Raw genomic sequence first — 15,912 nt, 5'->3', positions numbered from 1 at the left:
TTGAAGTAGAAGATGGAGGCACAAAACATTGTAATCAATTGCTTAAAACTGATAGTTTTGTGTAAAATTAATTTTGGATCATGAATTCAGGGTCAATTATCTAATGGACAACAAATAGCTGTAAAAAGGCTATCAAAGAATTCAGGACAAGGAATAGAAGAATTCAAAAATGAAGTTGTCTTGATTGCAAAACTTCAACATAGGAATCTTGTCAAACTTCTTGGCTGTTGCATTGAGGAGGAAGAAAAGATGCTGATTTATGAGTAAATGCCCAACAAAAGCTTGGACTCCTTCATTTTTGGTATTTCTTCTTTCAAAAATTCTATCTCCTTCATTTGTATTATTTTATTTTATTTTTATATTTTTTTAAATTATATATATGAAGTAAATAAAACCACATAAATCAAGATAGATGAAATTTTGAGTACATTAGAGAGTTTTTCTTGTAGATCATACAAGAAGTTCATTGCTAAATTGGAGGAAACGCTTTGAAATCATTATTGGGATTGCTCGTGGGATTCTGTATCTTCATCAAGATTCAAGATTAAGAATTATTCATAGGGATCTTAAAACCAGCAATGTTTTACTAGATGGTGAGATGAAACCCAAAATTTTAGATTTTGGCATAGCTCGTATATTCAAAGGGGACCAAATTCAAGACAAGACAACCAGAGTTGTCGGAACATAGTATGTAATTCACAAACACATGTGCTTGCACATAGAGACTTACACACTCTCCACATACAATTGATAAAGGCCTATGCAATCTTTAAGATTATATTTGATACTATTCACATGCAATGGAAGTACCACACAAACGCATGCACGGAGAATTGCACAGTGCACACTTGCCACATACAAAAAATAAAGGCATATGCAAACTTTAATGTTATATTGGATACTATTCACATGCAGTGATTATATGTCACCAAAGTATGCAATATTTGGGAAATTTTCAATAAAATCAGATGTCTTTAGTTTTGGTGTCATATTGTTAGAGATCGTAAGTGGCAAGAAGAATAATGGTTCTTATCACAAGTAGTCTTCCCTAACATTGATAGGGCATGTAAGTAACAGAAAACAACAATCTTTACCATTTTCATTTATAATTCAGCTTGTTATGGATAATGCTATGAACCATACAGGTTTGGGAATTATGGAGAGAAGGTAGAGCCTTGGATATAGTTGATTCATCAATAAATGACTCATTTGTTTCCCATGAACTCTTAAGATGCATTCAAATTGGGCTCTTATGTGTGCAAGAAGATGCAATGGATCGACCAACAATGTTGGCAGTTCTTCTCATGCTAAGTTGTAAAACAACTCTTCTTTCTCCAAAACAACCTGCTTTCATTTTCAGAAGACCTACAATGATTTGGGATCAATCATAGGAGGGGGGGTTTATTCTATAAATGATGTGACAATAACTGAGTTTGAAGCTCGCTAAAGGTAAAGATTTTAGTTTAGCTACTTCTAAATTGCTTCTATAATGATTTGTGGGTCAAATTAACATTTTTTATTTTACCCTTTTTGTATTACTAGTGTTGGCTGCACGTGCAGGGCATGTGCTGCCCTAGTAGTGAGAAAATTAATATAGATTTTGTGTGTGAAACTGTGAATTTTGGCTCACCCAATTTGATTATATTAAAAAAGAAGTCTGAGAATATAACAAAACATCATAATATTTTCACAATATCTTCAATTTTAGGATCCGAATAGATTTTTTTTTTTTTTTTTAGAGAAATGCTACATTCATAATATTTTTAGAAAAAAATTCTAAATGACAAGTTATTATTGGTTTTAAGCTGATAACATTGTTATTGTTATTCTCAAAACATTTATTTTCAGCTGTGGTTGGTCACAGTCTCATATTTTATTATTTTATTTCGACTTGTAAGAAATTGATACTTCAATATTTGTAAAAATATTGTAAAATTTGTTGTATTGGTATAACAATATATATGCCAGCTTACATAAATATTTTTTAAAAAAAAAAAACACAAACTAATTACTAGAAAAAAAAAAAAAAAACTTTAGGCACGGTAGAAATTAATGTTAAAATGTTGTGAACTTAGCATTTTTTTTATTTGATCTATAAGAAACTGAGATCTCAAAAATTGTGAAAATATTGTGATAATAATAAGTGTTGTAATATTTTCTCAAAACATTTATTTTCAATTGTGGTTAGTTATAGTCTTATCTTTTATTATTTTATTTCGACTTGAAAAAATTGGTACGTCAATAATTGTGAAAATATTGTGAAATTTGTTATGTCAGTATAACAATATATATGCCAGCTTACATAAATATTTCAAAGAAAAAAAAAACACAAACCGATTACTGGGGAAAAAAAAAAAAAAACTTCAGGCACTGTAGCTACAGTGCCAGTTGAATAAACCAAAAGCACTATAGCTCCAGTGCTATCCATCAATAATAGCTTACCTATGATTTTTTGTCAAATTAATGTTAAAATATTGTGGATTTAGCATTTTTTTTATTTGATATATTAAAAACTGAGATTTTAACAATTATGAAAATATTGTGATAACAATAAGTGTCGTAACTTTTTTTAAAACATTTATTTTCAATTGTGGTAGGCTACTGTCTCATAATTTATTATTTTATTTCGACTTGTAAGAAATTAACACGTCAATAATTATGAAAATATTGTGAAATTTGTTGTGTCAGTATAACAATATAAATGTCAGTTTACATCAATATTTAAAAGAAAAAAAAACTAATTATAGAAAAATAATAATAATAATAATAATAATAATAAATTTAGGCACTGTAGTTACAGTGCCAATTGAATAAACAAAAGGGTTGGAAAAAAAAAAAAAAAAAAAAAAGGACTCACGGAACCAAAACATTGTTGCGGCTACAATACTGCTTGTGAAATTTGTTGTGTCAATATAACAATATATATAAAAGGAAAAAAAAAATCAAACAAAATACTTCAAAAAAAATTTGTTGCTACTGTAGCTACCGTTCAAAAGTAATTAAAAAAAAAAAAAAAAAAAAAAAAAAAAAAAAATGTTAATAGTTACTTTAAAAAACTTATATGTAACTGATTGTATGGCAGATATCAAGCTTTATTTGTCCATGTAAATGATTGTATTAGGTCATCCTCATTCCCTAGTAGTAGGGTAGTGGAGGCCATCCTTGAAGATTTGTATTTAAGATCGTTTACCTAATAAGCAATAGGTTGTACATATTCATAATATTACATAATACATAGAAGTATAATAAATTTTAATTGTGTTTTTTTTCTTATATGCTTTTCAAACTTAGATACATGAATACATGTAGAGATTCTTGAAGCAAAATTAGAGTAAAACCAGAATGAAACTCGACACAAAATTAGAGTGTAACTAAAATCTAAAGACACCTATCATCAAATTAGAGTATAATTTTTTATAATAAATTAGAGTGCATGCTTATACACAAAATTAGAGTGTTTGGATTATTGTACATCTCCTAATAAGTTGTGCAGATTGTGCCGCACAAACCTGAATAGCTTCTCAATTTTTTTTCAAAGCCGCTTCAGCTAATCAAAATCAGATCCAAAAACAGAACAAATTCGGCTTATTGTTAAATGTAGATGTCAGACATTGAAGGTGGCAATACCCACATTTAATAACAATTTATATTGCCTAACATTGCACTTCTCACTCATAAGATCAGTGCTGTGGTTTTTTGTGTTTTGGTTAAGTAGTAGTGTGATTTTTTTCAGACCATACTATCTTTCTTTTTTTTTGGTTAAATATTTTCAGACCATACTATCAAAGTTCTAGTAGCAGCACATCTTTGTGCGTGCGGACGCGCACGCGTGTATTTTTTTTATTTTTTATTTTAAAGGAAGAGAGAAAGAGAGAGTATATGTGCGACCTTAGTGCCTTTTTTGTTTATTTGGGCCGTCATTGCAAAGGGATATCCGAGATAGAGCCTCTGGAGATTCAAAGGAACTGGGCCAGCGTAGCATTTGTTCAGGCCTCAATGAACGGCAGCAATAGCGTCATGTCCATTTCTACAAAAAAAAAAAAAAAAAAAAAAAAAAACACAAAGGGAGGAGGGATGTTGTTTTAGCAAAAAGATACACCATAAATTCCACTAAAAAGTATTTCAACTACCTAAAAAAAAAAGTACCTACAATAACCTAAAACACACAAAGGGAGGAGGGAATCATCCAAACAAATCCTATTTTAACATAATCGTGTGTATATACGGGTGAAGTTTTTTTTTTATTATTATTATTTTTTAAATACTTGAACCCCGATTATTATTCCCCCACAAAAATGTATGCTTGTAAAGTGATCATTAAACTAATAGTGTAATGATTTGTCAAAACTTAAAAAAAAAAAAACAAAAGAAAAAACTTTTAAAACTTTTACTCGTACTATATAAACAAATATAATAAAGGAAATCATCTAAACAAATCATATTCTAACAGTTTAACATAATCTAAGTATATATATGTGTGAAATAATTTTTTTTAGAATACTTAAACTTTGATTCTTGTTTTCCACAAAATTTTATATTTGTAAAGTGATCATCAAGTTAATAGAGTACTGATTTGTCAAAACTCAAAAACAAGCAAAAGTGAAAACTTTTATTCCTTATACTACGTGTGCGTTTGGCATGACTTAATTTTACTAATTTATTTTATTATTTAGTTTATTTTTGCTACTATTTATGAGTTTCATTTCACTTCATGAGTCATACTGTACTATTTTAATTAACTTTTATTTTTATTTATAGTATTTTCGGCAAAAAAATTTCAGTTTCAGCTAAATAAGTAGATCCCAAACAGTTCTACGTAAACAAATATAATAAAGGGAATCATCTAATTTGATCAATTAAAAAAAAAAAAAAAAAAGGAAGAAGATTAAAATGAACACAGTCCAATTTTATCAATTAAATTAGTCGGCACCGACAAAGAAAAATATAGAATAAAACTTGAAGGCAACAAATTGTAAATAATATTTGAAATTTTGTTTTTTGCACCACAACCTAGAGAAGTTCCGTATTGAACAAACATCTGAGTTGAAACGATATATGGAGGCTGAAGCTTCAACATCGAATAAACTTTTGGCCCATGCTTTAAAGCCGTCGTTGTTTTATCTTGCTCTTTGACTCTTCCTTCCTTCTCAAACATGGTGTCAAACATGGTGGGTCCATCTTCTTTCAACTCACACTGTCAAGGATATTGGGAATCTGGAAATCTCTTCTTTTCTTATCCCCAATTTTTGGTTCTATATGTGGTACCCCCCTCCTGGGTTTTTGGTTTGAATTTCAATAGCCTCTAGTTCCTTGAAAACCATCCAAATTAAGTGCTCCATCCATTTTTCTTTTGTCCCCATCTGATAGAGAATCTATCTCCAACCATTCCCACATCGACTATTATCCATTGGTTTTTTTTTTTTTTTTCGAAATGTGGAAATTATTATTATCAAGTTAGGAGCTAATTGGTCAAAATAAACAAACATTGTTTACCTTTCAAGTTACCAAATGGAATGACAACACTCTATAAAAATATGTTTTTGGGACCCCATAGTCCATAGGCTCTCTCCTCGCTCTGCCTTAACATATACCATGGTCCATGAGACTCGATTATCAAAATATATATATATATATATATATATATACCATGAGACTCATAGAATCTCATTTCATGCAATAGGACATCAAAAGCGGCATAAGTTTGTCCATTATTTATTTATTTATTTTTATTTTTTATTATCTATTCTAATATAAAAAATGTGGGGTTAGGGTTTGTGGCCCAAGTACAAAATAATAAATTTGTAGAGTATGAGTGATAGAGCTAGGTTGATTATGAAATTTACAACGGTTGATTATAACCTCAAAGTATAAACCAGCATAAAGATACACGTGAAGATGAAATGAGTTGAAGTCCCTAAAGGTTTTATGATAAATTGAATAATGATTACAGTTCTTAGAGCTACAGTCAAGCCTTTCTTTTTTTTTTTTTCTCTCGTATTTTTCCTCCTCTTCTATCAGGAGGCCTTCTTCGTTATATAGCATCCTTCCCCATCATCCTCATCGTCCACTTGTTTTTCATCTGTGTACTTACTTGAGTGTATGTTATGTCATGTATCTTCTTTAGATTTTTGTGAGTGGTGGTAGCTGAGATTACACTGTTCATGGGTCTTCTCTACATTAATGTAGCTAGAAAAGCAGATGCAGTGCATTTAATGTGGTGGTGACAGCTTTTTTTTTTAGATATTTCTCCATTCTTTTTATCTCCAGGCATGTCCAAAACTTATCCAGATTGCTGAAGTCATTAGTAAGCTCATTCGAAACCCCCAGATATTTATTTGACCAAGAATCTTTACATCTGAGGAGAATGATCTCTTTGGAAGGCTGGTGCTCTCTTCGGACGGATCTTCTTCACTCCCAAGTATCTTTCTTTCATGCGGAGTCTCCTCAACAATTTTAGCCTCTTCAGACATACAGTAACCTTCACATAGGGCTTTGGGCTTAATATATAAGTTTGAGTTTCTATCCCCCACAAAAACCTTATATTTTTATCTCATATACCTGCTTTTTAAAATACTATACATTGGATTATTTATTTTATATTACATGTCATTAAAACATCTTTTTTTTTTTAAATTTTTTTTTAATTTTTTAACTGTTTCTCTTTTTTCGCATATAACAACAACAATTCATTTTTATACTTTATTCTTAGGATATGTAAAGAAATAATAAAAAATAAATGTAGAATAATAGTTTAAGTGTAAATTTACACGGTTATTATAGCAACAATATATATTTACACGCTTACGATAGAAACATTGTATATTTACACAATTTTAACTTAATTGATATGGATAATTTTTGGATAAAAATATGCAAATTTGACACATTTTTTTTGTCATACATATAAGTGTCAAAGCCTTAGCATAGTGTCACATCTAGGCCTCGCTCCCCAAATAGGTGAATTCCGGTTCTACCCGCCTGTCTTTTTTTTCCCCTCTCTTTGGACTTTGGAGCGAATTTAACTTCCAAAAAAAAAAAACAAAAAAAAGTGAGAGAGAATCAATTGACAAACGCGAATGAAAGTATATTTGAAAAATTAAGTTTTAATGAGATGTTTAAACTTTTGTTGTGAAAAGTAGTTTGGAACATTCTAAGGTATACAGAAATTCTAGAGCACCTGTCTAATCTCTATATAAGTGAATTTAGTTCCATCATGTGATGACTGATGTACACTATACAATTAATTACAATTAGGAATCCCTCAAGATATCCCCGAGAAGGAAAAGTTTTATTTACTAGTATCATTAGGTGGGGGCTTAGTATATTAGTCCTTTGTGTTCCTTTTTGCTTTTTGTAATAAGCAACAAGAATCTATTGTCCACCTTCTCTACCATTGCCCTTTTGTTGTAGGCTTGTAGCTTCATTGTCGCTTTCACCATAGCCATTTAATTTCTCAATTATCAACCAAATAAGTTAGAATGATCATTTTCCCATCAAAGATTTTGTGTCAATTGATATGGAAGAGGGGCTGAAATTTATTCTTTTCGCTTCTATTATATGTTCTTTGATATAATCATGTTCCTCGGGAATTTTGTGGTTCATGAAAGAGTTAAGTTAGACCTTAGATAATGTGTCAATTGTAAACAGACTAAGAATTTCACACAATATCCACAATTGTATGCGTTGACACATCGCATTTTAAAAAACGAAATTGTGATGTTTACATTTGGAACGTGAAAAGTAGATATAAAACAAGACACATTTCGAGCATCTTACTCGGACAGTCTATTTCCCCCATCGGTGTGAAGAATTCATTATGTGACATTATTCCCCTAAACAGGGCTTGCATAAATATAAGTGTTGATGGAGTAGTTTGAATAAATTTGGTAGCATCAGCAGCAAGCAGAGTACACAAAAACAAAAACAAAGTTGTTATATTTGCTTGGTCTGATATACTTAGCTCAGGAGATCCTTTGCGGATTGAAGACATGCCAGCTAGTTTGGTAGTTTAGTCGGCTGTCTCGCAAGTTGTTGATTGAGGCTATCAGACAAGATCTAGCATCTGGGGCATCCAACATTTGTTAATCTGTCAATTATGGAATATTATTATTAGTACAATATTTTTCACACACCTTTTTAAATGCCATCACAACTGAGATCACTGTGGTTCATCAATCATCATATTCATATGATTAAATCCGTTAGGAGTTAATATAAAATACTAGTAGAAAATTTGATATGAAATTTTCTACTAGTATTTTATATTAATTCCTACCAGACTTAATCATATCATTTCAAAAATATTGTTTATTGACAATGTGAGTCAGAAATTGCGTTATATCATATTCAGATGATTAAGTTTGTTAGGATTTAATATAAAATACCAGTAGAAAATTTGATTTATCAACCTATTTATTTTGGAAATTAAAAAAAAAAAAAATACTATGTACACAGTATTTTAATAACAAATCATACTATATAGCAGGTTGTTATAAGTTATTATTGGTGAGTAAAAAAGTAATTTCAATAGTAAGTTTAAATTATAGCTAATCACAACTTATCACCTATAATTTATTGTAAAATTGTTATAAAAATATTGTAGACACTTCTCATTTAACACTCATCTCTAATTCTATCTTTTGCTTTTGTTTGCAGTACATGTATGATGTACTGATCCATGCATAAACCCTTATGATTAGTCTTAGGCTGCGTTTGGTTCAATGTAAATCGAATTTCGAGTGTAAAATGAATGCAGGGGAAAGTGAATTCCCGTAAGGAAAATAAAATCTGGGAGTTTGGTTTTGCAATGGAAAATAGTCTAGAAAACAATTTTCGGTGTTTGGTAACATTCTAAAAATACTATTTTCCTACAAATTTTTCACATTTTCTCAGCCATTTTCTCAGCTTCCAAACAAATTTTATAACAAAAAAATTTTCACATTTTCTTAGGATCCAAACAAGTATTATTACAGAGAATCAAAATATATAAACAATCAAAGAAACAAAAATAAAAAATAAAAAATCAAAATCACAAGACCAATCGCGTGTGTGTGTGAGAGAGAGAGAGAGAGAGAGAGAGAGAGAGAGAGAGAGAGAGATCGGTTTGTGGTGGCTCGATCTAGGAGTGGGTTACCCATTGGGTGGTTTGATCTAGGAGTGGGTTGCGCACACGGTGGACAAATCGGCTCAAGGGTGGGTTACTCATGGCGATCCGATTGGATCAGGGGTGGGTCGTTCATTGGGTCATGGATTCACAGTGGTTCGATCTATTTTCCGGTGGCTACCCTGAGAATGAGGGATGGATCGGCAGAGGACGAGGACAAGGGATGGGTCGGCGGAGGACAATCTCCTTGCTTGGCTTGAGGGATGGGTCTTCTTTCTTTGGGTGTGAGTTTGGTGAGGATGTGCTTCAGGTGGAGTGATCTGGGCGGAGGGGGCGGCATGATCTGGGCTGGCCTTGGCTTGGTTGGGCGGTCGGAGCTTGGCATCGGACTGTGTGTGTGGAGTTGAGGTTGGTGCGTGGGCTGGAGTTGAAATGAGGTTGGTGTGTGTGTGAGAGGAGTGTGTGAGGAGTTTGTGAGTCCGGAAATGATTTGAAGGTAAAACATAAGCGTAATTCATTTTCATGCGTGAGGCTCTCTATTTTACGGTCAATTGAAATTCATTTTCAGTTTGATCGAATTTTTATGTGCACCCAAACACCCTCAATGGTGTAAAATGTTTTCCTGATTTCTTTTACCACGCCTTAATCCAAAAAAGGAAAAATAACTTAAAGAATTTTCTAATTCCAAAAAGTTAATTACAAGAAAGGTAAGATTCAAGAAGATAGAAGAAATAAAGAGGGGGCCCGGAAGAAGACTAAAAAGAAGAAATAAAAGTTTGAAACGAAAGAAAAAGGTTTGTAAGAACCAACAGTGCACTAAGCACGGGCTCACTGCACTGACCCTACACATTTATTTGTTCCCTCCATTCATGAGAGCAAAATTCGATGGGCCACAAGGCAGAGTGGTTAATAACAACTGGACCGGTACTGAGTGTGACTTTTTTTAATTTTTAAAGCTTTTTTTTTGGTAAACTTAATTTTTTAAGCTATATATATTTTGGGTTCTATTAAGGGACCAGCTTGTGTCTAGTGAAAGTTTTCACTTGACATGTTAGATCTTGGACACATGTCCACTCTTAAACACGTGTCCAACTCCTGTCGTGTCTAGTGAAAATTTTTACTAGACACAAGCCTTGCCCTTCGATGTATGTCCTTAGAACATATATTAACAAATATGTTTTAAGAAAAATTTTATCAAGAATTAAAAAAGCTGTCAAAATTATTTCAATTCTTGATAAATTTTTTTTAAAAAAAATAGTATATTATTGTGTATCCTTAAAACACGCATTAGTAAAATCCATATATTTTAAAGCTTTTTTTTTTTAATCATATTTTAGAGCTTTTGTTTTGTTTTGTTTTTTTTTTTTTTTGAGACTAGAGCTTTTGTTATCATTCATTGGTTTCACTGATTAGATTAGTCAATGATTAACGGGTTTATACTTCTTATAAAAAAAAAACAGTGTTTATACTTACTTCACCGCCTTCCTTTTGGGTTTTTAGAGGTTTCTAAAAATGTTAATAAACTCAGCAAAAAAGTTTGAATATTCAGAACCTACCCCATGTGCGCCTATAACCTGTTTGGTGAATTGCCTGATAATAGTAAACCCAAGAAAGAGAGAAGAAAATTCAAAGCTTTGATTATAATAATGAACACAGATAAATGCATGGTTTTTATAATTGATCATTCTTACCCCCATCACAGCTAATCCCAATCACTGGGGTTTTGAAAAAAATTCCAAATCTATATGATAAGATTATAAGAACCTCACTTTGCTTTTTAGATAGATTAGTTGGGAACTCAGAGATGTTTTTTGGGATCTGGGTTTTCTTTGTTTCAGCTGTTCCATGCTTGTAGGAGAATTCTTTGGAAGTCCAAGGCTAGTTTGGGATTCGTGACCATTGGTTTTGTACTTCAAACTTGAGGTCTTTATTGGTCTCACTCTCTCTGTCTCAATGTTCTATAGCTATACTCCTTAAAAAGCCTGAACAAGTTTGAGATTTGTGTTTCTGGGTTTTGTTTAACTTTGTTACTACTTGTCTGATTCATTCATGGGCCAATCTGTAGTCTCTGTTGTCTGCGTTTTGTCCCTTATTGTGGGAACTTGTTTTGCTTCTTCTCAAGTGAGTGATAGGATCACTGAGTTGCCAGGGCAGCCAAAGAATGTGGGGTTCGCTCAGTATTCAGGTTATGTGACTGTGAATGAGCAAGCTGGGAGAGCATTGTTTTACTGGTTGGTTGAGACACCAGCTAGTCGTAAACCTGAGTCAAGGCCACTAGTGCTTTGGCTCAATGGTGGTCCAGGTTGCTCTTCTGTTGCTTATGGTGCAGCTGAAGAGATAGGACCTTTTCACATTAGGCCTGACGGGAAGACCCTTTACCTAAATCCCTATGCTTGGAGCAGTTGTATGTATTAAATTTGACAAGCCAATGTTCATTTACTGTGTTTATGATGAGATTTAACTTAATTTTTGATCAATTTTCAAACTTTCATACAGTGGCAAATTTACTGTTCCTCGAATCTCCAGCTGGTGTTGGTTTTTCGTATACAAATACGTCATCAGATTTGTACACAGCGGGTGATAAGAAGACAGGTAATTTATTTGTTTAACTGTCAAATAGATTGTCATTGACGCCCAAGTTTACTTAATTTCACTTGTGTAGTGAAATTAAGTAAACACAAGTGAAATTCACTACACAAGTGAAATTAAGTAAAATTCACTAGTGTGGATGATTGATAAGCATTGTACATTATGGTATTTTAGCTCAACATTAGTTAAATGACATCTTTGGATGTTTTTGGGATCTGGGCGTTGTACATTTGTAGCCGAAGATGCATATACATTTCTTGTCAATTGGTTCGAAAGGTTTCCACAGTATAAGCACAGGGATTTCTACATTGCTGGAGAAAGTTATGCAGGTCTTGAGTTATTTTAAGTCATTCTTTTTTATTGTTGTTTTCAATTATGTTACAAAGTTTCTTGGAAACTTAATATGATAATGGATGAGCTAACTTGTGAACACAATCTGTTTTAGGTCACTATGTTCCTCAGTTATCTCAAATTGTTTACCAAAGAAACAAAGGAGTCCAGAACCCAATTATTAACTTCAAGGGATTTCTGGTGAGAATGTTAGATTTCATTATGCTTTCAATTTTCATCTGGTTGTTCATGGCAATCAACCATTGTCAGGTGATTTTCTTTTCTGGCTTGATTTCTTTCTATAGGTGGGAAACGCTGTTACTGATGATTACCATGATTATGTTGGCACCTTTGAGTATTGGTGGACCCATGGTTTGATCTCGGATTCCACCTATCGCTTATTACGAGTTGCCTGCGATTTTGGGTCATCTCAGCACCCCTCATTGGAATGCATGAAGGCTCTCAATGTTGCTGTGCTGGAGCAGGGAAAGATTGATCCATATAGCATTTACACTCGGCCTTGCAATAACACTCAATCATTGAAGCGCGAGTTAAAGGGTCATTATGTAAGCTCTCATCAATTTTTTTCTGTTTTTCATACCTGGACAATGGTAATTTTGGAATAGTCTTTGTAGAGATTTATATGTAATATATATGATATACAGATATGATTAATGAATTTTCAGGGGAAGGGAAAAGAAAAAGAATATACAGGTTTATTCCCTTCAAAAATCAGATTATTGTTCTCACATTGACTGGCTTAGAAAGGAACTTAGATTTAGATCTGTTGGATCATTTGAGTACTTGAGAGAGCTTTTGGATCTTGAATTTGAGCTGTTGAGGGTGCCCAAGTGCTTTTATGTTCTTCATGATGTTGCATATTGAGAAGTGGGTCCTGGGTCTCCTGGCCTCAGGCCCTTGGCACATGCTCATATCATACTTTTTCTCTGCATGCCTATGATCTTCCCAGTCATTCTAAAAGTGTGTAGGAGCTTCAGTAGACATCACTTGATTGATTAGAAGCCCCACAGATGCAGACTAACTCTCCTGTTTAACTTTGTGCTGATTGAACCGTTGTATGTGTTAGGAATTTGTCACAGTTTTTATCTTTTATTTTGTTGAAGGCATTGTGCCATAGATTTTTGGAACATTCAACCACAATTAAACTACATTAAACTCTTATTTTCTGTATCTAATTAATTATGCACACATACATACTTGTTTATATGTAAATAACTTTTAAATATATGTAGAGTATATAAATTTGTTCTGAATGTGTCCTAAAGGGCAACACATGCTTCGAAAATGGCTTTTCCCACACTTAAATATGTTTTTCTTTTTTCCCAGACCCATGTTCTCCTGTTACCTTTGGATTAACTCTAGATTCGATACTGCATAAAATAATTCTGATTCTGAATTTCCTAACTACTGGTTTATTTCGGTTAGAATTGCTATTTTAATTTGCGCTACTTGTTCAGTATCAATATATTCATCTTAGTGGTCTAAAAATTGCTTAATCTATTACAAACTGCTCATGAGGTTTGTTTTAGTTGATCTGACTCTCTCAATTTTGACCTAAGCCATGGATGTCCCGAGCATATGATCCCTGCACCGATAGGTACTCTGAAGTGTACTTCAATCGCCCAGAAGTTCAGAAGGCACTCCATGCAAATTTAACTCGGATTTCTTATCCATGGAAAACATGCAGGTAAAGAGTTCTGTTTTAGATATTTGAGATAATTTCCTTGCATATGTTGTAATAGCATTGTTGCCTCAAATCTTTCCTTCACAGTGATATCGTTGGTAATTACTGGGCGGATTCTCCACTCTCTATGCTTCCTATTTACCAAGAACTCATTGCTGCTGGTCTTAGGATATGGGTATACAGGTCTCTCTCTCTTTTTCTCTCACTCTGTTTGTGTGCGTGTATATGTGTGTCTTCCCTTCTTCACGGAGTTTACTATGCAGTCAGTAATTTTATTTATATATATGGGAAAGTGATGTTGATATAGTTGTAGTTCTGGAAACGATATCTCATTTTTACCTGAGCACTTCGCTACTGCTTGCAGTTTGTTTTATTAATGCTTTCTTTTAGCACTGTCATATTGTTGGTGTGGAATGGAGTTGGAATTTCTATCAATGAGTTTTGTTAGATTTATATGCATCCCCTATATGAACATGGATTTTTATGAACCCTTTTGTCAGTGGAGACACTGATGCGGTGGTTCCTGTGACTGCAACTCGTTACTCCATTGATGCCCTGAAGCTACCAACTATTACCAACTGGTACCCATGGTATGACAATGGAAAGGTTAGTGCTCAGAAAGATGTTTTCAAACATATTACTGTCAGTTTTTGTGGAATACACTACAGAGAGATCATTATGTGACATTTGATTCTAGTATTAGCATCAAAATGTACTAGTGCAATGAAAGTTGAATCGGTAATTGCCCTTAGTAAAAACGTTCTTTATAAATAATTTGCCTATATTTTTGTTTCTCAACATAATTATACAACAATTTTACAACAGTTTGTTATAACGACCATTTATATATCTGTTTGGGCCAATATTGCAAATTAACTTTTTATTGCTCTAAATTTGATCAATCATCTCCTCACAAGCTCTCTTCTTTTGTGACACAGGTTGGTGGCTGGAGCCAAGTATACAAAGGATTGACATTTGTCACAGTAACTGGAGCAGGACATGAGGTTCCACTTCATCGCCCTCGCCAGGCTTTCATTCTTTTCAAATCATTTTTGGAGAACAAGCCATTGCCAAGCTAAAGCCACTTAATCCTAATCACTCTGTCTTAACAAGTAAGCACCAAAAATATATATTACAATTCTTATACAGGGGCTAGGTAAAGTCAATAAAGAGAAGCATTCCTCTCGAGTGCCCCTCCATTCTTGCCCCCCAAGTGGCACCATTCCATAACTTCAGTTTGCAAGGTTGTGTATGAAAAGGGAAAATTGCTGGAAGCCGAAGGGTCTGTTATACTAAAATGGAATAATTTAGTATTCAAAGTTTATACATGAAATGTATTCTTTGTAGGATTTCAATAATTACAACCGTGCATTGCTACTTAATAATCATTGATCTTGTTCTGTTCAACAATGTTGTACTTGTATGATCTATTTATTTTTTCTTTGTAAATCTTGAATTGAAAATGTTCACATTGTAAGTAATTCTATGGGTAAAATTGTGGGATCCAGCAATCTCTCTCTCTCTCTCTATATATATATATATATAAGATGAACCATAGGACTGTGTTTGCAACTGAACATTCCATTGCCTATTAGGACATTTTTCCTCTTTTTATTTTATTTAATTTTATTTCTAAAGTACATGGAGGAAACTTGTGCATGCATTACTAAGTAAAACAATCAGACAGTACCAGCAACCAAGAGAATAAAACAAAGAGGGGAAGGAGGCAAATATTAACCCGACTATAACAATTCCAGCAGGAGCTGCTTGAGGCACTAAACAATTAGCAGGGGGATAAATCAAGCTCATAAGTTTAGGATTAGAAATTATTCATGAAGTAATTTAGGAGAAGGAGAGGAATAGTCCAAAAGAAGTGCTCTAATTCCCAAGGTAACCCAAGCACTTATAAAGCTATCATCCAACTATTTTCTTAGCAATGTGTAACAAAGCACACTGGGAATCTTATAGTTCTTTCTGATCCAAGGAGGAATTTTATAGTTCATTAAAAGAAACAAAGGGAGAAAAGAGGAAAGAACAAGTGTCCCATAGGGTGCCAAAAAACATTGATCCTCTGCAGCTCAATTTGATCTTCAATTTTTTTGCTATGGCATTTGATTTTGTTGGGAATATACATGTGAATGAAGTTACACATTGAAAAATAATATCAAGAGGAAATAGTTACTAA

At 33.0% G+C, this 15,912-nt stretch overlaps 1 protein-coding gene and 1 pseudogene across 2 annotated transcripts; both read left to right on the top strand.

The window, feature by feature from the left end:
* Nucleotides 1-1,391, top strand: part of LOC111986113 (G-type lectin S-receptor-like serine/threonine-protein kinase At1g11410) — a 29,139-nt pseudogene extending 27,748 nt beyond the window's left edge.
* Nucleotides 1,392-10,601: 9,210 nt separating this feature from the next.
* On the top strand, nt 10,602-15,238 carry LOC112001624 (serine carboxypeptidase-like 27). Of its 2 annotated transcripts, XM_024033796.2 has the most exons (9): nt 10,607-11,507; nt 11,600-11,695; nt 11,929-12,021; nt 12,138-12,223; nt 12,328-12,588; nt 13,603-13,730; nt 13,815-13,910; nt 14,228-14,333; nt 14,666-15,238. In XM_024033796.2, the coding sequence occupies exons 1-9, from the start codon at nt 11,153-11,155 to the stop codon at nt 14,804-14,806; spliced, it is 1,362 nt and encodes a 453-aa protein (XP_023889564.1). In that variant the 5' UTR covers nt 10,607-11,152; the 3' UTR covers nt 14,807-15,238. The 2 variants fall into 2 exon arrangements, with proteins under 2 accessions (XP_065621175.1, XP_023889564.1); XM_065765103.1 differs by lacking the exon at nt 14,228-14,333 and having other exon boundaries at nt 10,602-11,507; nt 14,666-14,811.
* The last annotated feature ends 674 nt before the right edge of the window (nt 15,239-15,912 follow it).

The sequence above is a fragment of the Quercus suber genome, unplaced genomic scaffold, assembly GCF_002906115.3.
Source record: "Quercus suber isolate HL8 unplaced genomic scaffold, Cork oak 2.0 scaffold_607, whole genome shotgun sequence".
NCBI lineage: Eukaryota > Viridiplantae > Streptophyta > Magnoliopsida > Fagales > Fagaceae > Quercus > Quercus suber.
This window is presented reverse-complemented; position numbering and strand designations above follow the sequence as displayed.

What these genes read in the sequence shown, in the direction of transcription:
- LOC112001624 (XM_024033796.2), top strand. Translation starts at nt 11,153, where the DNA reads ATGGGCCAATCTGTAGTCTCTGTTGTCTGCGTTTTGTCCCTTATTGTG. An exon ending in TCCCTATGCTTGGAGCAGTT is followed by an intron (nt 11,508 to 11,599) that starts GTATGTATTAAA and finishes ACTTTCATACAG; the next exon opens with TGGCAAATTTACTGTTCCTC. An exon ending in CATGGTATGACAATGGAAAG is followed by an intron (nt 14,334 to 14,665) that starts GTTAGTGCTCAG and finishes TTTGTGACACAG; the next exon opens with GTTGGTGGCTGGAGCCAAGT.